General features: G+C 47.4%; 1 protein-coding gene across 1 annotated transcript in view; it reads left to right on the forward strand.

Moving 5' to 3' along the window:
- Positions 1-22,680, forward strand: part of UBASH3B (ubiquitin associated and SH3 domain containing B) — a 136,953-nt gene that overhangs the window by 95,654 nt on the left and 18,619 nt on the right. Inside the window, exons 2-8 of the mRNA XM_054693158.1 lie at positions 7,476-7,529; positions 8,543-8,729; positions 9,865-10,063; positions 12,598-12,767; positions 16,848-17,056; positions 20,720-20,852; positions 22,340-22,460. Of these exons, the coding sequence (XP_054549133.1) occupies positions 7,476-7,529; positions 8,543-8,729; positions 9,865-10,063; positions 12,598-12,767; positions 16,848-17,056; positions 20,720-20,852; positions 22,340-22,460 (1,073 nt within the window). The remainder of the gene's footprint in view (positions 1-7,475; positions 7,530-8,542; positions 8,730-9,864; positions 10,064-12,597; positions 12,768-16,847; positions 17,057-20,719; positions 20,853-22,339; positions 22,461-22,680) is intronic.

The following is a 22,680-nucleotide window of genomic DNA, read 5'->3' on the forward strand; positions in this document are numbered from 1 at the left end:
GGGTAGGGCCATTATGGTTTATGTTTATTGACAGACCCCTCTGCTGCCCTCCTTCAGCCTCATAGGGAGGAGTCCAGAGGAGGCAGAATCTTGGCTGTTAAGCTGACCTGCTGATCCTCTTTGCAAGGCTGTCTTACTGGCTTTGGTGGGGAAAACAACTGAATTCCTATGTGAAAGTGGCAGAATAAATTGTTACTTAAGAGAGGTTGGCTCCTCGGCATAGAAAGGGTGCTGTGTTTGGGCAGTTGGAAGTTCAGATTCATGGAAGAACTTTTGAGTGCAAGGGCCATTGAGTAATCAAGAACTCCCTTCTCTTAAGGTCTGTAAGAACAAGAGGGTCTTTCCAGGACAAGAATGGTCTAAGTGTGACCTTGTGTGTTCACAGGAGGCATAGGCAGGATGGCCTTGAGATCCTTTGCAGCCACATAGGAATCACTGTAGATCACTTAGGGGTAACTTTGAAGACCTCAGGACACTTTATAGATGTGATATCTTTCTCAGCCTTCCCGCGTGTGCATCCGTTACCTCCTCTTTAAAAATGAAAAAGCTAAAGCATCAAATTGGAAATGATTTTCTTTAGGGAAAGAGCCCCTGAAAACCCAGAGCCCACGTTCTAGCTCCCGCAACAGACTACCTCTCCACAGTATTTGGCCGGCCCCTGATTTTACTTAAGCAAAGGCTATGAGTCTGTCTTCTTGCCTCCTTGGCTTGTGTGATTCATAGCTTAGCTCCTCAAAATGCTCTCCCTCATTCATCTGACCATCAACTAAAGGTGGTATTGAACTTACACAGATCTTATTGGCCACTATAGCTGAGAGGCTAGCCATATGAGAAACTTGTCTTGATTAACTGGGAGTGATGGATGAAAGGAGCTGTGGTATATGAATTCAGAGATCCTGGCCACTATGTGTTTTGTATCCATTCACCCCATGCCTTAACCCTACTTATCCTGGTGGGAGACTCAGCAGGAATTGAGAGCCCTGGGAAGCATCTCTGCCCACAGCCAAGCTCCCACTTCTTGGGAAACTCATAGAGAAATAGCCCCCAAACCTCTCTTGGGTGGGATCCTGGAGATCTGCTCCAAACATGGGGGATATCTGTCCTTTCAGAAGTCCTGTTCCAGGCCTCCCCAGTGGTGCAGGGTTGACCGCTGGGCTGAGAAGCTGTCCGCAGCCTCTGCAGCTCTGGTTCAATTCCCTGCCACCAGCAAAGGTCCCACATGGCACGCAGACCTCTCCTGCTACGCCCGCTGATCCCCTTAGCAGTGTACTTCATCAGTCTGCCTGTTCTGCTCCACGTTCTGGTGAATTCTCTCACCCTCCTGCGCTTCTGACTGTACCCAGTGCTTGTGTAAATAAATAAATCAATCCTTTAAAAAAAAAAAAAATTCCTGTTCCAACCAAGAATGTATCCCAGGAGTTTGGAGCAGATCTCCAGGATCCCACCCAAGAGAGGTTTGGGGGCTATTTCTCTATGTGTTTCCCAAGAAGAGGGAGGCTTGGCTGTGGGCAGAGATGCTTCTCAGGGCTCTCAATTCCTGCTTTGACTACTCAGTAGACTCTTTCACTGATTCAGGCTTTTGTCCTCAGTTGTTGGATGGGGACAAGCATGAATTTGACAGGGACTGGCCTGTCAGAGTAGAGGCACCCGGGTCCAGGGGGGCTCCTGACAATACTAACTTCACCTTTTGTGATGAAGTTTAACATCTGTTAAGTGCCTGGTGCGGCTTCCCATCATTATTGACTTCGTATCTTTATCTTTCTACCACTAGGGAAACAAATAGCTGTTTGCTTTCTCTTCTCAAGATACTGTCAGCCTCAGGCTGGCCATTCGCTGCTTCCCATCATCATGTGAGGAAGGTTCCACACAGAGTAGGCAGTCCTTCCTAGAGCACAAAAACCCTCTGATATTTCTACCTAAAACCACAGTACAAAACAGCTTCTGTTCATCATGCCACAAAAAGAATGCCTCAATTTTGCTTAGTGGCACAGAGGACTTAGAATATGACTGGCCCCTTGAACCAAGAAAAATAGGAGTTGGGTTCTACTGAAGTCAGCCCATTCCACGGTCTATCACAGATCATTAAACTGATTTTGAGGGCAAAGAAAAAAACTTCTGACTAACTAGGTCATCTTTTAATTGAATTGAAGGTATTAGATGTGGAAAATTGAGCAAATCGCATCCTGGAGCCTGAGAACATTTTTTAAAATTCTGAAGTGGGCAAAAAATGTTTTTAAAGTCTGAGATTGTCTGACCTCAGGAAGAAAAGATAGAACTTAATTTTGGTTCTCAGGGCCGCTCATTCACTTGAAGGATTACCTACTTGACTCCTTATCATCTCTTTTCCTACATAAATCTGACCTTGGTCATGGAGGATCAAGGCACAGAGCAGGTCAGATCCAAGGCCACATGTCTATATCTCCCCATGACCTAAAGCCAAGGACCCCTTTAGCAATCGAGAAGCTCAACAGATAAGTCCTTAATTACATTGAGGCCTTACTGTTTGGTGGGACTGTATTTCCATTTCCATGAGTGTACTTGTTGCTTTTTACTTCAAGTTTCCAATAGTTGAGTTTCATGAGGTGCCGTAATACAAAAGGGGACCAACTCCCCTCCAAATGCACAGGAGAGATGAATTGCCCTGGAGAGCTTGGGGTTTGGGCCAGCCTTTCCTCCTGAGCCAGGGGCATTGAGCGAGTTGGGTACTGAAGGCATATCCTAGACAGGAAATAGGAACTCAGTGGGTAGCCTAAAAGAAATGTCTGGCTTACAAAAGAAAGAGACAAAGAATCACAGTCGAGCGAGGGGGAAGCTTCAGAACACGCAGACGTGCTCGGTTCTGCCCAGCTTCCAGTTCTTTATGGCTCTCTTCTGCATAATGAAAGGGGCTCCCAGCTCTCAGAAATGCCTTCAAGACTTTAGTGAGCTGTCCCCTGCCCACCTTTCAGCTTCACCATTACCTTTTCACAGCTTTGCTAATTTCGCGCTAGCATCACCAAAGTCTAATCTCCGTCTGTGCGTAGTGCTTTCTTGCCTGCACACTTCAGGCCATGCTCTCCACTTCCAGTGTTCTTTTCTCCTCCCCTCTTCCTCGAACCTGTTCTTACGCAGCTGTCAAGGTCAAGCATCATTTCTTCCAGGACAAATACTCAAATTACCTCAGTTCACGGCTCCCGACATGTCTCGTTAATTTTTACATACAGCTTGTAGGCCAACATAAATACCTAATAGTTGTTTATGGAGCACTTGATCCAAGCAACTTAACAAGTATTTATTCTAACAACTTAACTGTGAAAAATATACACAATTGAAAGAGAAATATTTTCATGTCATTCTCAAATAACCACAACTACTTCATGATGAGAGAGAGAGAGAGTGTGTGTGTGTGTGTCACCACACAGCTGCTCACACCTTCAACCCAGGTTGGGCACGGCTTCTTCCATTGAGTCTCACTGGGCACTTGCTTTTTATTACAGCAGTTGTCACAACCCCAGCTTCACAAACATAAGCCATTAAGAGGAATGTGACACAGTCTAATAATGGGTGACTAGCTCATTTCTTCTAGGACAGATGCTAAACTTGTGGCATGTCCAACAGACAATGAGTTTCACTATGTTTTCCACAAAAATTTTAAAACACCCCTTGGCCCTGTTGAGTGTGCTGTGGCATCCCAGCCCAGGGTGGTCTTTATTCCCTTGAGAACCTCGGCCCCAGAAACTGCTGCCTACTGAGTTTGCACCCCAGTCTGAGCTCCCTGAGTGCAGCCTCCAACATGGTCATTAACACATTGCACTACAAGGAGCTACTCGTGTGTCTGTTTCCTTCTCGAAAGCTGTTGATTCTCTTAGGGCAAGGCCCACGTGCCTTGCCTCTGTGTGCCCAGTGATGGTACATGCCTGGCACACAGCTGCTATTTAGCCGAGAGGAACTGAACTTACTAGGAGGGTTAGAGACCACAGTGGAACCCCAGAGAACCAGGATGGCTGCAGAGGAAGCCAGCCTGAATGAAAGTTAAACAGGAAATTCCAGCTAAGCTTAAAACCTGTGATTCTGAGAGGGGTTGAAAATCCTGAGCAACCTGCAAATGGGGCCAGCTGGAGTCTCCCGGGAGCCAGCAAGGGGACCAGAGGCTGTGGCCCCTACACAGGCACTGACAGTCAAACTTGAGAGCAGAAAGCTACACTCAATAAGCTCTTGGTTTTGGTTTTATTTGGTTTCCTGCTAAGCGTTCCATAGGAGGAGGAGATGAGGGAGGAAAGAATAGAAGAAGAGAGAAAAAGAGTGTGAGGAATGATTGTTCCTTTTCCTCACACAATCTGGAAAAGGGTGCTTTCTTTTCCAAATCGCCGTTAAAGGCATGTGGGCATCTCTGTGACCCTGGTGGCTGGATAAGCTGTTGCCGACCAAACCAGCTGCAAACCCCAAACACAAGAGTGCTGAGGGCAGACAGTGGGCAGAATCCCAGTGACCCATTTGGAGCCAAGCAAGGCCATCAGTGGGTGCTGCTGGATCCTCCCCAGTTGGCTAATTTCCTCACAGCTGCTTCCCTGATTTTTTGATGAGCAGTTGTTTTTATCTGATTTGCGCTGTCCTTCCCCATCATTATCAGGATGGGAGAATTTGCATTATTTTTCACGTTCTACTATGAATGACCCCCAGATGTAATTGGGAAATTGGGGCCAGGATCTGAAGCCATATGTATGTTCTCATATGACAGAACCCTAGCCATTCACATGTCCCCCTGATTCTAACCTCAAAGGTTCTATCCAAATGATGAGTTGCTAGAATCCAATGGCCTTTGAGTTAAAGGGATACTCCCTTTTATCAGCTCAAGGTCTCAAGCAATTTCTGCTAACTTCTGAGTCACTATGAGGGGAGCAGCTGTTCAGGCGCTGCCTGGTGTTTGGGGTCCACCCCGCACACCCCCATCGCCCTTGGCATTGGCCCCATTGATGGACGGTGGAGGTGGGAGCTCTATGGCAACAGTGGGGTGGAGAGGGGGAGATGAGTTCTGCCGCTGCCCATGTTCAGTCTGTTATGTGGGCAGAGTTCTGGGAACAAACTCAACCCAAGTTGTCAGCCTGGGGGTGGGTGAAGGACCAGCTGAGCGCTGCCTATGGCTTGTGACCTCAGGAAAGCAGTGATTTTACTACTCCTGCGGCCTCCTCCCTAGAGAATCATAACTATTTCAGAGCAGTAACTACTTTCTAGAAACTTCAAAAAAAAACCTTTACAGTACAAGACTACCCATAAGTTCTTTCTCAAGTCTAACTTGCACCCTTGCGCTGGAGCTAAAACTATATTTTGTCTGACCCTCACTAGAGAAGGTGCATCAGACACGATCACCTTCCAGAAAACTAAAGGTCTTCCAAGCCAATCTTCTCCAGAAAAATGAATTTGGATTCCTTAATCTTTCATCACAGCCTTATCATCAAAACTTTTCATTATTCTTCTCAATTATATCTTGAAGCTGTCTCCAAAATTTGCCTTTTGAGTTATGAAGATCATAACCTAATTAGATTTTGCATTTCCAGAGGCTACTCCTGGTGCATAAGGAAAAATAAATAAAATTTCAGTCCAATAGATTTCATTGGGGGAAGGGCCTAGAAAAATAGAAATTGGATCCTTTATATAAATAGCACATTGTACCACAAATGAGTTTTCCTTTTCCCAATTGTTTTTGAAACAATGGGTCTTGCTTTGGTGAATTTAATCCCTCAGAGATCCTAACCACTAAAGGGCCATGATTTGTGTTTATTTGTGGGTGGGTAGCTTCAGGATCTGAAAGAAAGCAAGATGTGTGGCCTCTGATGGTCTCAGAAGCAGTAAGGGGGAACAGGAATGGCAACCTGGCAGTAATTAAGCACGTTATCCAGGCGCGTGGGAATAGGGATGTGAGTGGGAAGTGTCTATGGTTCTAGCCTTTTCTGCCCCATTCGGTTTTGAGCAATTCAGATGAGGTTCTATGACTTCATCTTAGCTGCAAATTTTTTTAACCTGACCATTTGGAATTTGTGCTCAGATCTTCAGTGTGGGCATCATATCTTTCAGCTGTTGGGCAGTGCTACAGAACCTGGCCTTCACCCAGGCAGTACCTTAGCTAGACTGCTGTGATCGCCCTACTCCTACCCCTGGGATTCCCTCGTACAAGATGAAGTTGGGCTCACTTCTGATCTGACCCTCTGTGAGTCTAGCACATCAGCATTCCTGTTGCCCCGTAGAGGGACCAGGAAAAGGAAGGAGTTGGACTCAGCAGCCAAGTAGGAAAAGGATGCTTTAAGGACCATTTAACTAGAATTCCCTCCCATCTCTTCTGTTCCCTTCCCCCCAGCCCCAAAACCCTGAATCACTATAGTATAAAAGGGTGGGACTGAGCATTTATTGATAACCTCCAAGATGGCAGCTCCAAATCAAGGAACTGTCAATATACAACTCTTACTAAAGAGTGGATGTACTGGTATCCTCCACCACCACTGCCCCACCCACCCCGCCCACAGGCATCTCCATTCTCCAGGTCTTACCTGAAATGTCACTTCCTCGGTGGAGCCTGGCCCAGCCCAGTTTAGCAATCCTGTCCGATATCCCTATGGTTCCTCATGCTTTCCCTTCTTTGCACTTACCACCCATGTAATTAAATAATCAGCTACATAGTTCATACTTTCATGCCAGCTGGACTAAAAGCTCTGAGGACAGGAACCATATACTTCTTGGTTTTTATTAGATTCCTGGAACCTAGTCTAACTGATAAAATAATAAAGTATTGATTGAGTAGCCATAAGCATGTATGCATGACCGGATAGGCGAAGGGTAAAGCTGGATGCAAGCTTCCAGCCTCTCCACCTGTTTGCCCAGGCACCTGTGATAGCGCCCCCACTCCACCCCCAGACTTGGGGCTGTTCCTCCAGCAGTGGGTGTATAGTGGTGTGGCAGGGGTCATCCTCTCACCCAGTGCTCTGTGTTCCCAAAGATATGTATAATATAGCAGAGACCACGGATGTAGCCTGAGAGGAAGGTGGAGGTTGGATGTGGTGGGAGGAGGCACCGAACCGAACCAAATCAATTGTCCTCCTGGGCACTGAGCCCCACTTTCTAACACACTTTGCCACATTTTTTGGAAACACTTTATAGGGGATCTGGGTCAGGAAAAATAAGTGGGTGAGAAGGAAGGAAAAACAAAGGCATGACAACCTTTAGGGAAGCAAAAATAAAACACTAATGTGGAAACTACTGAAAATAGACTGCCTGGGCTGTGGGGCTGAAGGCAAATCCAATACTAATTACATGGAAATTAATCACTAGTCCTAACTTATACAGGCCTTGAATCTGACCCTGGGGGATCCCTGTTCAGGTATCTCCCCAACACCACCTGAAGGCTTCTCTAGTGCCCACTTCACACCCAATTCCTGCCACTGCAGTGGGAGAAGCCAATAAGAGGCTAAAAATACTAACAATAGAAATCTGATTTCTCCTTCCAGACAAAAAGCCTTGGCATCCACAGGAGGAAGAAGTGTTCAGGCGGCATGTGACTGGTTGGTATGAAATAAATAAATTGAGAAAATAGCATATAATTAACTCTAAGTGCATGTGGATGAGCAGAGATGTGCAGCCTTTCTCTCAGAGACCCTTCCAGGGGGCGCAGAGCCAAAAGATCACATGACAAGCCCATGCACAAGCCAGTTGCTTCCCCTGCCCCGGCCAGGCAGGCTTCTCCTTAGAGCTGTTGAAAGAAATCCAGAGCATTCCCAAGATAGCACCCCATAACAATACCCGCCCTACTCCAGTCACTTAAACGTACACTTGATGTGTGTGGGTGTTGGGCAAGTCAATTTAGAAGAAATCTTACTTCCAGGATGTCACTAGCCAGGGCAGCCCCCCTGGCGAGGTTTCCCTTGTCATTGGAGGCACAAGGGTTTAATCACAGGCTGAACTGAAGGGGCACACAGGGTTGGGACTGTAGTGGTGGACTGGGGAAGGACTTGGAGTTTATTGTAAAAATGCTCCCTCCTGGAGAGTGGCTTTAGGATTGTTTTTTTTTAAGATTTATTTTTATTTATGCATACAAGAACTGGGGTGTAGGCCAGAGGTGCTGGGGGTGAGAGGATTCACCAGAGACAGAGTGGGGAGCAGAACAGGCAGATCTACTGAACTACACTGCTGAGGGGAGCAGCGGCTGAGACAGGAGAGGTCTGCTGTGCCATGTGGGTTGCCTCCCTGGCCAGGGATCGAGCTCATGTGGCAGTGGCTGGCGATAGCTTGGTAGTGCTGATACTTTAACCCCTTTGCCATCAGCGAGGCCCGGCTTTAGAATTTTTTTAGGGAGTTATAAGGATGACTGCAGTCTGACAGGCAGAAGAGAAGTTGATGCATCTGAGAGTTGGCTACAAAGTGTGTGAGCTTCAAGGGTAGATTGTTAAAGTACAGATGTGAAATCCTTCCCCATCTATGGGGGGTAGGAGAGGTGGAGGGTGGATCTCTCTCTCTGGTCTTTCTTCCCTTCCCTTGTTCTCACACAAAGTTTTCTGGGCTTCCTTGTCCCCTGCAGGTTGTTCTCACACGTGGGCGACCCCTTCCTGGACGACCCGCTGCCCCGAGAGTACGTGCTCTACCTCCGCCCCACGGGACCCCTGGCCCAAAAGCTCTCCGACTTCTGGCAGCAATCAAAGCAGATCTGTGGGAAGAACAAGGCACACAACATCTTCCCCCACATCACCCTCTGCCAGTTCTTCATGGTGAGTCGCCATCCCAGGCCCCTGTTAGGGGTCAATGTGCAGGGCCCGGTGGGAATGGTCCGGGGCTCCAAGAGTCAGACTGGCCCTCAGGGGCTCAGAGGTCCTCTCAGCTCACCCACTGCTCTTCCTGTGGTCCGCTGAGGCCCAGGAGCACCAGGGTGGTGCCGTGGCCTGCAGCCCCGAGGGTCACATTGGTGCGGTGGCCACAGCAGGAACGAGACACCATCTCACTTCACCCACATCTGTGGTCCACTTTTCCACTCTCAAAGAAAGAATGGAAACTAGCGAGCTGAGAACAAGAAACCCAGTCTACAGACAGGGAAGGCGACATCAGCCACACGAACACCGTCAAGGTTGAGCTCACGAGCTCTTTCTAGAGACGGAGGAGGCGCCTTTCTGCTGTAGGTACCTGGCCCACTTCTAGCCGCCATGAGGCTTATTTAAGCACTACATTAAAACCCCCTCACTATAATTAATGTAAATACATTTCATCTATTTTAGGTCTCTGTAGAGGCCCAGGTGTATTCAAGATGAGGCAGAACGGTAGCATTTTAAGACAATCTCTTTTTTAAATATTTTGGGTGGTTGTTTTTCAGATTCTCTCTCGCTTTCCTTTTAGGTAAAAATATGTTCCTAACACCTTCTTTTTACCATTCACTCTGCAAATTAAGATGATTATCACTTCCTCTTACTCATCCCAGGATCCTTCTCAAAGACAGTCAGAGTTTGAGAGACACTCATTCTCTCTCCAAGCTCTGGAGCGGGTAGGAGGAGGCTGTCACTGCTCAGAGCTTCATTCTTCCCAACCACCATGGGGGTGGACGCAGAGCAAGTTTTGATCATCTAAGTGGAAGACAAAAAGGCTCAGATGATGCGAAACAGTGGGAAACACACAGCAACTTCTCCTGGGGTGTCTTGTGCTCCCCCATGTTCTCTTGACCCTGAACAGGACCGCCTGGCATATCAGAGCAGGCAGGGGGTGGGGAGTCTGCAGTCCTCTCTCCTCATAGGCAGAAGTGGTGGGTCAGTCATGACATCGCAGCCTCCTGCCCTGGACTCCAGGTGCCAAATGCCAAGGAGCAGCACACGCCTGGCTCCCCTGGTCTCTGAATGGAGCCTCTTATTTCCCTGCCAGTGTGAAGACAGCAAGGTGGACGCCCTGGGGGAAGTCCTGCAGACCACCGTCAGTCGCTGGAAGTGTAAGTTCTCGGCCCCACTTCCCCTGGAGCTCTATACCTCCTCCAACTTCATCGGCCTCTTTGTGAAGGAGGACAGTGCCGAGGTCCTCAAGAAGTTTGCTGCTGACTTTGCTGCGGAGGCTGCATCCAAAACCGGTGAGCAGAGCTGTCCGACCAGCCTGGGTCCTGCTCATCAAAATGCTGGGAAGGAAAGGGATGGGGAAGGATCTTAGAAGTGGGGTGGAGTCGGAGGGGCAGGGTCCTGCAGGAGGGTGGAACATAAAGAAACCGCTGCTCCTGCATGAGTCCTTGTCCTTGCAAAAAATAGGACGCTACTGCTTTGCTCACCTTCTGGAGAGACGCCCAGTGCCTGCTCCCCAACACCCAGGTTGAAAGGACACACATCACTGCTCCACATTGAACATAAACCTGTTCCTTTCTAGCACCACCATCTCCTTCCAGTTCAGAATTCAGAAGCCTGCCTGCTTCCTCGCAAACCTCCTCCTCTGCGGGCATTTAGCTGGGTGTCTCTCCATTTACTCTGTGAGGGGTGGCCAGTGCAGAGAGCAGAGTAGAAGCATGTAGTATCAAATAGTAAAATTCATTGAGCCCATCAATGCTCTTCAACCTGCTGGAACCCACAGAAGACCCCCACACCTGCGAGCTCAGGACAGAATCCAGAGGCAAATGCATAGCTGGAGACCCCAGGTTGCCCCCTACCCCAGCCCATCGTGTAGAGTACCACGGGGCAAGAGCCAAGTAAAGCCATACTCTTTCCTTTTAGTCTCCTGACTTAGGCCGGTAGGTCACCTGCCCGTGTTCCTGGGTGCTGTTTCCAGCCCCATCTTGGGCCCTGGTGCTCATTTTCTTCTTTATCAGGACAGTCCCCAGCCCCAGTCAGGGCTGGGGACCTTCTGGGGAGCCTGTGATCGGGGCCCAGCATCAGGGAGCAGCTTGCAGCTAGGTCTCCACTTAAGAGACACTGCCTCTTTTTCAGACCATGCCTCCCCAGACACCCCTTTCTCTCCAGGACTAGGCTCCACCCTGACTTTGTTAGGAGCCTAATATTTCAGAGAAATGGCATAATAGAGAGGCAAAGTATTTCTTGTTCCCATCTCTCTACTCAGGAAAATGTCTCCGTTTCATCCCACGGTAGCTATTGTCAAAGCCACTAAACCTCCCACAAGAACCAAAACTAATGTTGCAGCCACAAAACCCAAATCCTTCACAACTGAGTAAAGAAGATCTCAGCCAGGATTGTGGCTGATATGTATTTTTTTTTTTTTTTTGGCTTCCCCATCTATTTTTTTTCCCCTTTCAAAACTGTATTGATTTGCCATTCATTTACAAAAATGTTTGAGAGTCCAACTTCATTCCTCAACATGAGCACATGCTTCCTGGAAAAGCGCATATTGTGGTTCTTGCTGGCTTTCCTTATAGGAAAGGGCAGAGCCAGTTCAAGAACACACAGTCAATTTACCAACTTGTGGCTGTGCCCTGGTGGCGCCCCCTGGTGGTGATTTGGAGAACTGGGTGGCCCTGCCCCCTGTTGCTGGCCGGTCCTCAGGTCTTTTCCCTAGAACTTAAGTCTTGGTATTTAGAGTTTTTGACACCTCTGACTCCTTTAAGTAGATTTAGTGTCATCCTCCTCGCTAGGTGGCTAAGGCAATATGTTGATGTGTATCTGTTATTTAACAAGGCTCTGGTACAAGATGCACAGCCCTCATCTTGTGGGGTTTATACCAAAGAAATGCAATGCTGTGTGATAAAGTACTCAGATCCAAAGAGGCAACTTATACTTCTGTGTGTCTTGAGCTGGCCCCTTCACTCTTCAATTCCCTAGATACCTTCTAGTTGCATCTTTTTCAGTTCTAGCTCAAACCTTAAATGCATCTCCCCAAATTAATGAAGTATGAAAGAGAGGTAAAACTCCTCCAACATGTAAGTAGGATGGCTGGTTTTGTTTGTTATGAAGCCTTAGAAACAGTCTGCATACTTGAAGCCAATAGTCCTCAACTAGGGGTGATTTTGCACCCCCTAGGGCATTTGGCAAGTCATTTTTGATTGTTGCAAATGGAGGGGGCGTTTTCCTGGCATCTAGTGGTAGAGAACTGGGGTGCTGCTAAAAACTCCATCATTCACAGATCTGTACCCCCAAACAAGAATCATTTGACCCAAAATGCTATTGGGAAATCCTGTCCTAAACTTTGAAAGTACTCCATCTTTCCCCTCATTTCTCCATCAGAGTCACCCAGAAGCTGAGAGACTTGATTTCAAAACAAAGGCAATAGAACTTTTGGAGTCATGCAATTATGATTTCTGTTCTTTATTTCTATATAAGTTATCACATCCTGATAGGTCTCAGTTTCCTCATCTGCATGGTGGGATTGGTAATTAATTGGAGTTGCTATGAGGAGGAGCCAACCATGATTGCCTCGCAACAAATCCAAAGGTCCCACAGGAAAGCCATGGATAAAAGCTGCATGATTATCTCATACGTGGTGTGTGGATTCAGCATCTATTGCCCTCTTGCCTTCTGCCAGTGGAGGAGAGGAACAGCTTTGGGTGACAGAGGGTCTTCCTTCTTAGCTGGAAAGCAGAATTTATCAGGGCACCTTTCTATTTCCTAAGTCTTCATCATTGCTTTTATGACCACATCCTAGTAACTGACCTTTCCTTACTCTTTCCAGAAGTACATGTGGAACCTCATAAGAAGCAGCTGCATGTGACACTGGCTTACCACTTCCAAGCGAGTCACCTACCCACCCTGGAGAAACTAGCCCAGAACATTGATGTCAAACTTGGGTGCGACTGGGTGGCCACCATATTCTCGCGGGACATCCGATTTGCTAACCACGAGGTAGGCCTCACTGTCACTCCTGACTTCCTGGGTGCAATCAGAATTAGGAGCACTTGATGCTCGCTGCTGCAGAGAAATGGGCACCAGAGGCAAGCAAAGCAGTGAGTGCAGACCAGGAGTCCACTGGCCTGGGATCTTGCCCAGACTCTGCCCAACTCACCGGGAGGCTGCGAGCTTGTAACCCTCCATCTTGAGTTCCAAGTGGCTCATGTGTATAACATACCTATCGTTTTCTCTATCCTGCCAGTCTTGCTAGAAGGAGATAGAGATGAAACGGGAGAATAGAGAGGAAAACTATGTTGGAAAATTTTCAAATATTAGATCAGTTCATGGTTTGACAGATGATGTTATCCTGATCTTAGGTGAGGAGAGCACATTGATAGAAAAATCTGAAATCACATGATCTACATGCTTGGTGAATGTCATGCTAGGTATGTGGGAATGTTCTAGAATCTTAAGGAACTTTGATCCAGCAGGGGAGGGAGAACAATTGAAGCACATGGTAAGTGTTTGTGGCATTGCAGGGACTCACTGAGTTCTGGGCAGGTAAGAAGACCAGCACAGTCCTTGCCTCTTTCTCTTGAGGGAATCAGCATTGCTTTCTAGGACAACCTCATGCCATCTCTGAAGAGTAACACTGTCTCTTTTTTCCTGAAGCAGAAGCTGAGACAGGTTTAGTGGTTGGCCCAAAGCGAACTAGCAATTTAGGCCCAGAGCTAAAGCCAGTGCCTGGGGATTCTGACCAGTGAAAGTGGTTAATCCTTCTTTAAAAAAAAAAAGAAAAAGAAAGAAAAAACACTTAGTTTGAAGGATTAGTCATCCACTTAACTTTATTTATTGAACAATACTTAGTTCTTTAACTGACATTGACATTGTTGTTAGTTTACAGTCTTAACATCTTTTATAGACATTTTATTTCAATGTGAGCTACAGAAGCTTGGGTTCTGGAAGAGGCAGCCTGGTCATTGTTTTGTAAGTGCCAGGAAGAGCTGACTGTGACAAAGCTCCAGGCCTGGGCATGTGGTCCGTGTGGCAGGGACATGCAGGCTTGGCCTGACTCTGCTGCGAATGTCATGTCCTTCTGAGTCATTTGATGCATGTTTCTGTAAAGACACTAGGAGACTGGGTCTAAACTTATGAATTCTGACACCTCCTGGAATTGCTTAGTCTTACAGGTAACGAGAGAGGTCTGGCCAATAGGATTTCTTTGGAGGGCAAAGAAAAAGTCAAGGGTTGCATGCAGAGGAACTGTCAGAAGTCACCTTTCCAAGGGAAGGAGGTGGCAGTGGAATTTTACAAGGAATATCTTCTAATCAACACTGCCCTCCAGTTAACACAAAGGGTAATTGCTTTTCTGCCTGACCCACATTCTGTTCAATTGGCACTGAGGGAAAGAGGCAGCCAGTGCCCACAATGAATTATTTTCTAAAAATAACTTGGCCTCTTTTATCTTGTATTTGTAAAAGCTCATTTATACTGTTCCTTCTGATAACTCACCTCAGCCCCTTTAACAGAGACCTCCCCTCTGCGGTCATTTGGCTTTGCCCAAGCCCCCCTGCACAGGTAAGTCTCATCTTGCCTGCCTTCTCCCTCAGTCTGCCCCTAGGAGGCAGGTCTGGCTGATTGCTGTAATGAGGTGACAGATGTCCAGAGAAGGGAAGAGGCAAGGACACACAGCAAGGCACAGTGCTGCTCAGGAAAAAGCCCAGGCCTCACCTCTCCACTGTGAGATCTTGACTTAATTGGGACTCACAGGTGCCTATTAGCACTTCACACGGTCTCTTCCACTTATAAAACTGGCACAGCCCCATGCGATTTCTATGACAATCAGTAGAAATCTAAAGGATGGAGTTACACAAAGAGCATACATTTTAGAATCTGGCACCCATGGCCTCAGATTCTTTGCTCCAGCACTTTTGCAGTGATCAGAGGCATGTTTACAATGCTCTACCTGTCCTTGGTTTTCTCATGAGTAAAGTAGTTATGATCTCTTGCTGGGCTAGATAAAAGGGTGCATGGAAAGACCCAAACATAAAACCCAGTACAGAGTGGGTGCGTCGCCACAAATCTTGTTACTAAGAGTAAAAAGGGTGTTGGAAGCCACGAGGCTCAGTCCCTCTTATCACATCGAACTGCCACTGCCCTTCCCAAGGTGTCAGCCGGGAAACTGAGTGTGGTGCCCACGCAGGAAGGGAGAAAAGCATACTAGAGATAGACTCAAGAAGATACTAAACAGCAAACAGCAGAGTTAAAGAAATACAGTGCAAAGCTATGCATGTGTCCTGAGAACTCATGTGTAGGTGAGTGGGGGAAAAAAGTTGCAGGGACACAGGCAGCAGGTCTGGTTTTGGGTTTGCTGCAGTACCCTAATTCTCATATTTCTTGGTGAGTCAGGTGTGTGTTGTCCAGCCTCTCTGCTGGGCCTCCGTAGTCCTGGGGCTACAATTCTCTCCCTGTGATAGGGAGGATGAGCTGTCCCTGAAGCCGCTTGGAGTGTCTCATAGGAAAAGCTTCATTTGCCCAGACTCTGCTGTGCCTGAGTGTCTAAGGGGCACAAGTTCAGACTCACTCACCTTGAAGCGGTGCTTCCCTCCACCCTGTTCCAGGAATAGGGGTGTTCCTTTTGGTGGATCATGACATACGTAGCTTTGAGATTTAAGAGATTCCTCGTGAATCTTTGAGCTGTTTTAACAACCCAGCAGAACACCTTTCTGTTTAGCTTGGGAAACTGGTTTGAGTATTTGTAGGCAGGGGAGAGGGGAAGGGGTAGGCAGAGAGGGAGAAGATCTGGAGCTGAAAGATGTTAAGTAAAATTAAGAAGAAACAGTACTGCCCTCAATAAAAGGAAAATCGGAAATCTAGTGGCATAATCAAGCTCTATGTATTATCACTTTTAATCCTCTGGGAAAAACCCCATTTAACTGTTTCCTTTCATTAGAGCCTTCCAGAAGGAAATTTCTTTCCCTGGAAAAGTTTCTGATGTGTAACCTTGATACCAGTGAGCTGATTAGTATATAGACCTACCAGCTCAGGGTCAGCTAGAAGGGAAATTGGGAGTCATGGTGCACCACAATGAATTGTGCCCCTTTTGTATACAAGGCTTTGTCCTAAGGACTCTTCTAAGATCGTCTCATTTAACTTTTATAGTCCTGTAAAATAATACTTGATGTGGAAACCGAAGCTAAATAAAATTAGAAACCTGAATGTGGGACCTAGAATGGCTAGCCTGCTCTGGTGCCTTGAGGCTTGTAGGAAAATCTGTGAAAATGGCTCTATCTTTGTGTGTAAAACAAATAGGAAACATTTTCCTTATTACTGAGGTCGCCTGCTATTGTTTTCCAAAGTATCTTCAGGCTGTGATATTTATTTATACCAGGAAAGGAGACCCAAAAAAGTGGAATCAATCAGCATGGGCTGTGGTTAGTCCTGGGGGCTTTTCTGAACCCAGAAAAGGGAACACATGTTCTCCATCTGGGCAGTGATGAAAGCCTGTTACACCCTGACATACACGCTGATGACCATGAAAGATGATTTTCTTTCAAGGTCGCTGTTGAAAATGTGGGTTTAAAGAAACTCCTTGAAGACAGTGACCACATCTCTTTCAAGAAGCTGAGTTGCATAAAGGGGAATGCTACATTCCCACATTCTCCCTAGAGGCCAGTCGGCCCATTGGTAACCCCCAAATGGATGACTGGCTATCCCACAAGCTGGATTCCAAGTGTTTCTGGTGGTGCCTACCTGGTGGAGCAGGGAAGACCAGGTCCAACACATGAAGCCAGTGGTTTACCAGACAGCTGTGGCTTTTCAGATGAACTTCTCAAAATTGTATCTTATTCCTGAGGGGAAGAAAGGACACGCCTGAAGGAAGGTCTGGAACCATCCAGTAGGGCCAGGCCCCACCCATAATACCCTGAAAGAACAACGCTTTCTGATCTGCCTCCAAAACTATGCAGCACCTGCAGTCCCTGGAGCCTCCTGTAAACTTCACATCTGGATGTGGATGCTATTAAATAGATGTGCCCCAGGGGCACGCCGAAGAATGGGTCACATGTGGGCCTCACCCATCCCCCTCTTTTTCAGACATTGCAGGTGATCTACCCTTACACCCCACAGAATGACGATGAGCTGGAGCTGGTGCCTGGGGACTTCATCTTCATGTCTCCGATGGAGCAGACCAGTACCAGCGAGGGCTGGATCTACGGCACCTCCCTGACCACTGGCTGCTCTGGGCTCCTGCCTGAGAACTACATCACCAAGGCTGATGAATGCAGCACCTGGATATTTCATGGGTAAGCAGACCCTCAATTCTTTGCTGCTGCTTTTTGAAGAACTTGTGATGGCAGAGCTTGAGGAGGTGACAGGGCAGTAGTCACAGCGATGGAGAAAAGTAAGCTGGGTTGTTTCCAAGCTGTCAGGAGGGGGCTGACTTGGGGCTTGAGAGCAAGGAGAGACAACTTGCCCTGCTTTACTCTGCCTGCCCCATTTGATGCAACTGTCTGAGTTTCTGGTCGGATACCAAACCAAGGCTGCTCGGCCCACCCCAGCACTGTTTTGGGGCTTCAGGGGTCTAGTCCCACAGCAGCTGGGCAGATCCCCACTATGCCAGCAGGACTAGTCGTAAAGGACTTGATAGGGTCAGGAGACTAGACTGCCCCTCCTATGCCGGGTGGCCCTAGGAAGTGTCAGAGCTGACACACATGCCCAGATGACAGACTGCATGTAAGGAAATAGGCAGCACCCACAAGAGCTCTTCCCTGGGTGATGAGGGTCACCCACCCATCCCTCAGTACTGCTTGGTCCCTGTGTTCTATGGCCACCCTTCTTCAGAGAGAGAAACAAGAACAACAGTACCTTCTCTCTCTTCCACTGAGAATTTCTAAGCCAGACCTTCCCTGGTGCACGCAGCCATCTGGTTCTTGCCATGTGCAGCATGGCTGGGAGCCAAGGGCACCGAGCACCATCGGCGTGGGGTCTAAACGTCATTATTACCTCCACAAGAGATGCAGAGAGGGGCATGTTCGGTGAGTGTTTTGCCTGGAGGGAGAAAAGGAAAGATAGTCCCCGCCCCTAGTTAGCAGCAAGCAGACCACAAACCCAAGGATGGGAAAGAAAAAGTTCTTCCTCAATAGTCCCTCCCCAGCCTTTCTGTCCTCCTCCTCAGCCTCCATCCACCCAGTGCACCTGCCATTTTGTAGCACAGGGTGGAGGGTCAAACCTGCCGCATGTTCCCCCCAAACATTTTCAGAAATGCTTCTGAACATCAACATAAGTTGGGTTTTCAAAAATCACCATTTTATCCCTATAAAAATAAGGCAAAATATATGTGAATAAACTGAGAGTGGAAAGATGATACACAGCTCCCAGATTACTCTCTTAAAAGTAGGGCTGTGACCAGGAAAGAGTAGATGTGATCAGCCCTGTCACCCCAGCCAAACCCACTGGTGCCTAAATTAGAGCGCAGGCTGGAACAGGGGTGAGTGAGTGACCTAAGTCACACAACACTGGAAGGGCTAGTAAATGCTATTTTCCTGGGAACTGTCTGAAATTGGCACCAGCTTCTGCAGTCAACCCTGCGAAATGTGGGGAAATACGTTAGGTCTTACGATGTTGCGATTAATAATATGAGTCCTTATTTCAAAAGTCTTGGATTTAAGTCCTAATGCGCCAGTTGTGTGACCTTGGCCTATGTTACCTCTTAGCTTCTATTTGCTAATTTATAAAATGGAGATAATAATTGCACTTGCCTCAGAGGGGAGGTGTGGTGTGAGGCTGCAGTGGGAACTCAGAACAGCGCTGGACCCCAGGTAGCCATCAGCCTTAGGATCATTCTTTTTACCCCTAATGTCTTGTTTCCCAGTCCTCTTACATGCTTGTCAAATCAAATGTCTCTGCCACAAAAGTGATCCTATAGAAGAACTTTGCTTTTCTGTTTAACGCCAGAGGTGGAAGACAGGCCTTCCCTCACCGGAGTTACACACTCCTCACAGGGGCATGTAAACATGACCTGGACACCTTGATGGGAAGTTGGGAATTCAAGTAACAGTGGTCCTTCACAGCCCTTCCAACCCTGTCCTTTTCAGTTCTGAGTCCGCCCCCCTCACCCCAATACCCTCATTAGTGTCTTGCCTGGTTCTGAGTATCTCCAGATATTTGTCCATTGGTGAAGCTCTGGTGTCCTCCTACCTGGGGTGAGCTGATCTTCCTGGGCTTGCGTGCAGGCCTGGAGTACCCCAGCAAAGACCACCATCTCCCGGGTGCTGGTGTTCTTGGTGTCAGCTCAGCCTTCTTTCTAGCCTACCCTCAGCATCTGACTATTGTCACTGAAGCTCACAGCCCCAAACTCGCAGGGTGAGTCAGATCCTTTGGTTACGATGACAGTCAAGGAGGAAGGAGGCTGGCGCTGTCCTTGCCAAGCAAGCTGAAGGGGAGACAGGGATGCTGTCAGTGCCTTCACAGCTGCAATAAAGAAATTAAGGGACATGCACAAGCAAGATGTCAGGGCGGCTGCGTGCAGCTGGACGTTTCAGGCCCTGAAGCTTTCATGAATCAGACAGTGAAACCAGGTTTTCCTTAACTGTAATGTTCAGGAGGGTCTTGATTAAAAACAAGGAACGGCTGTTCTCTTTACCTGTGTGAACAGCACAAAATCTCCCTGGGCTATAAGGGCTTAAACTTAGTCTCTTGGCTGCTATTTCATACTTACTTATGAGGTCTTGTTAGCATTCAGGAAGACCCTGGAACCTCGGTTTATGTTTGTGGAGAGCAGGGCCACAGCAGCTCTCCTGGGATGCTGAGGGCACAAGGGCTAAATCTTCCCTTTTCCAGAATTGAGGCTTCTGAGACCTTAGCTTATAAGTAGGATCAGTATCTTTACAGTCAAAAAGGAATGCTTCTAAGAGAGGGGTGCTAAAATAATTAAAATTGTGTTTTTTCATATTTTTTCAAAGATCTTTTGTAACAACCAATCAGCTGTATTATACTGGGGACTATAAAGGTTCTTTTAAAAAAATAAAATTCAAGGAAGCATACTATATTAAGTAATCCAGAACAGATGCTAACCTGAACAGATTGCTGGGTCAGTAGTCACAAACCAGGACGCTCCTGGGCAAGTTGGGGTATCTGGCTACCTAGTTGAAAACAAGCAGGAAATCTAAAATCTCAGTGCCCTCCCTTGGCCCAGCCCAGGGATCAGAAGGTGTTGATTGGACATGCCTAATAACCACATTTAAGTTGAGATGCTTATTAGATAAAATTTACTAATCAAAATAATTTAAATACCACATGATTTGACTGCCTTCCCTTCAGCAAGACCTTTTTAGGGTTTCTGTAATTAGTGTTATACCCAGATCAGAGTTTTTGGCATCTGGCTTCACATCTGGTAAAAACGGTCTCCTCTGAAATAGTTCCATATTTCATCTCGTGGAAGGTGTTATTGAGACATGGATGAGGTTTGAGACTGAAGAAGGTAAAATAGGATATAGTAGCCATGGGGTTTCCTTGATCATTAGATTCCCCAGGCAAAGGGGTGGAGAGAGAAAAACAAATCAAAACACACAACATGTGATTCATCAGTTCAGATGGAACTCACCATGGAAAAGACTGAAGGCAACAGGAACTGCTTTGCTTTTGAGTCACTGAAATTACTGGAAACCGTGATATAAAATTGATTCCTCATTTTTCTTTAACATGCCTTTGGTACCAACTCTGCCTGTGGCATCCTACTAAGTGCAAGATCATTGGGCCCCTTCGCCAGTGAATGTGTGTGTGTTCCAAGTATGAAAATCCATCCACCCATAATTTATTGACTGCAAGTTGCTCCTTCTCTAATGGGGTCCCCCTACTCAGTTGTCCAGCCAGTGACCCGCCTAGAGGCGTTGCTTACTGGGCCGCAAAATGAAGTACTGATGACTCCTGGCTAAGGCAGTGACCATCTTCCTCCTTCCCCCCTGTAGCTCTTACTCCATCCTGAATACATCGTCTTCCAGCACGCTCCCTTTTGGTGATGGGGTGTTGGAGAGGCGGCAGTATGAGGACCAGAGCCTGGGAGAAACAACACCCCTGACCATCATCTGCCAGCCCACGCAGGTAAGAAAGACCCTAGGGACACATCCTTAACTCCACTCAGTATTTGCCAAGCACCCATTTAGTAAGCAGGAGGCCTTGCCCTTGCTGCTTCCTCAAAAGATCCCCGATCTCCCAAGGACAGAGGGCATAAAATTTTAAAAATACACAAAGATTCTTTTAAAATACACAAAGATTCAAGGCTCAGAAGAATCAGATGAATGGTCCTGTCAGTGGTGACAGGCATTTAGGTCCAGGCTGGTTAGGAAGGCTGTGGTCTGCAGATGAGAGAGTAGGGCTTCTCTGCCTGGTACCTGGCACACACGAGTGCTCACAGTATGTTAGGATTCTCCATGAAGCCAGATAGGTTGCAGAATGGAGGGGTTGGGGTGTGGGGGAAAGTCCTTGTTGATGGCACAAAGTCAAAGAGTTCAAGGATATTGAAGACCAGGAGAGCAGACTACTTTGGCACAGCAGGGAAGAGACCCTGCATCCCACACCCAGCAGGCCCTAGGAAGACATGGGTTTAGACCACGTGGACCACTCACACGCAGATTTCTTTCAGTAAGTACATTAGGCCCCCCATGTCTGTGAGTTTTGCACAACATGCCAGGCTGTATATAGAGCTGGCTGGGAGGTACTTGAGCACCCTCAGATTTTGGTGCTGGAGGGTAGTCCTGAAACCAGTCCCTTGTGGATGCCAAGGGGAAACTGTCGTTAAGTTTGGGGGCAGTCAAAGTTACATGTGGATTTTTGACAGTATGGGGTGGGAAGTTGGTCAAGGATCAACTGTATTACCCTCATTGGGGCGAAATGTAAAGAGCTGGTGAACAGAGCTAGCAGCACTGAGGACAGCTGGAACAGCAGAGCCACCAGAAAGAAAGGATGCAGAAAGAGCTAGCAGGACTGCCCGGCAGCTATAGAACAATGGGTGCTTGGACATGCCTTTGACTAGACTTGCCTCTTTCATCACCCAGGAGTAGCAACTGTCCTCCCTGAGGCATTTCTGGGAATGCAGTGGAGCCTAGATTGTGACCAGAGAGGGAAATGCAGGGTATTGTTGCTGAGCAGACCCTGGGACCCCACATTAGAGATGAGGCAGACATACTTGTGATAACAGAAGTCCTCACTCCCTGGAGAAGTGGACAGTGGAGGAAACTGTCCTACAGATGCCTTTCTCTCCATAATGGATAGTTTCACCTCCAAGCTGCAAATCAGGTGCAGTGATTTACTACTGGCAAAATGTTGCTCCTCCTAACAGCAAGGGGAGCGATGATAATGCCTTAGTCATATCCCTAATCTGTCAAACACCTGGTGTTCATCTGAGCCTAAATACCTTGTGAGGTTCTATACAACAAATCTTATGACCTCTACTGTATAGACAAGCCAACCAAAATCCAAGGCATTTAAGGGGCTTACCCAAGTTATATCCTGGCAGAACTTGTTCTAGAGCTCAGGGTTACATCTGCTTTCCTACATGCTTCCCACTGACGGCCTTTCTTTCTCTGCAGCCTCTGAGGGTCAGCGGCCAACCCGGCCCTCAAAGGCGATGCCTCTTCGTGTGTCGGCACGGCGAGAGGATGGATGTTGTGTTTGGCAAGTACTGGCTGTCCCAGTGCTTCGATGCCAAAGGTGGGTAGTCCATTGACCTACTTGGCATACCTGTCATGGCCTCTAGGGGGCACAGTCAAGCTACACTTATCTAAATGGAGTCATCTACAGTTACATGTGCTGTAGAAAATGCCTATCATCTATTATATCGTAGGTCTGCCCTATTGTATGGACTTACAGGGAAGAGATAAGTATTCTTGTCCCCATTCTATAAACAGGGACAACAGAGAAGGCAGACGTT

This window comes from Talpa occidentalis, unplaced genomic scaffold, assembly GCF_014898055.3.
Source record: "Talpa occidentalis isolate TD23 unplaced genomic scaffold, MPIMG_talOcc4v2.1 talOcc4.12, whole genome shotgun sequence".
Taxonomy (NCBI): Eukaryota; Metazoa; Chordata; class Mammalia; order Eulipotyphla; family Talpidae; genus Talpa; species Talpa occidentalis.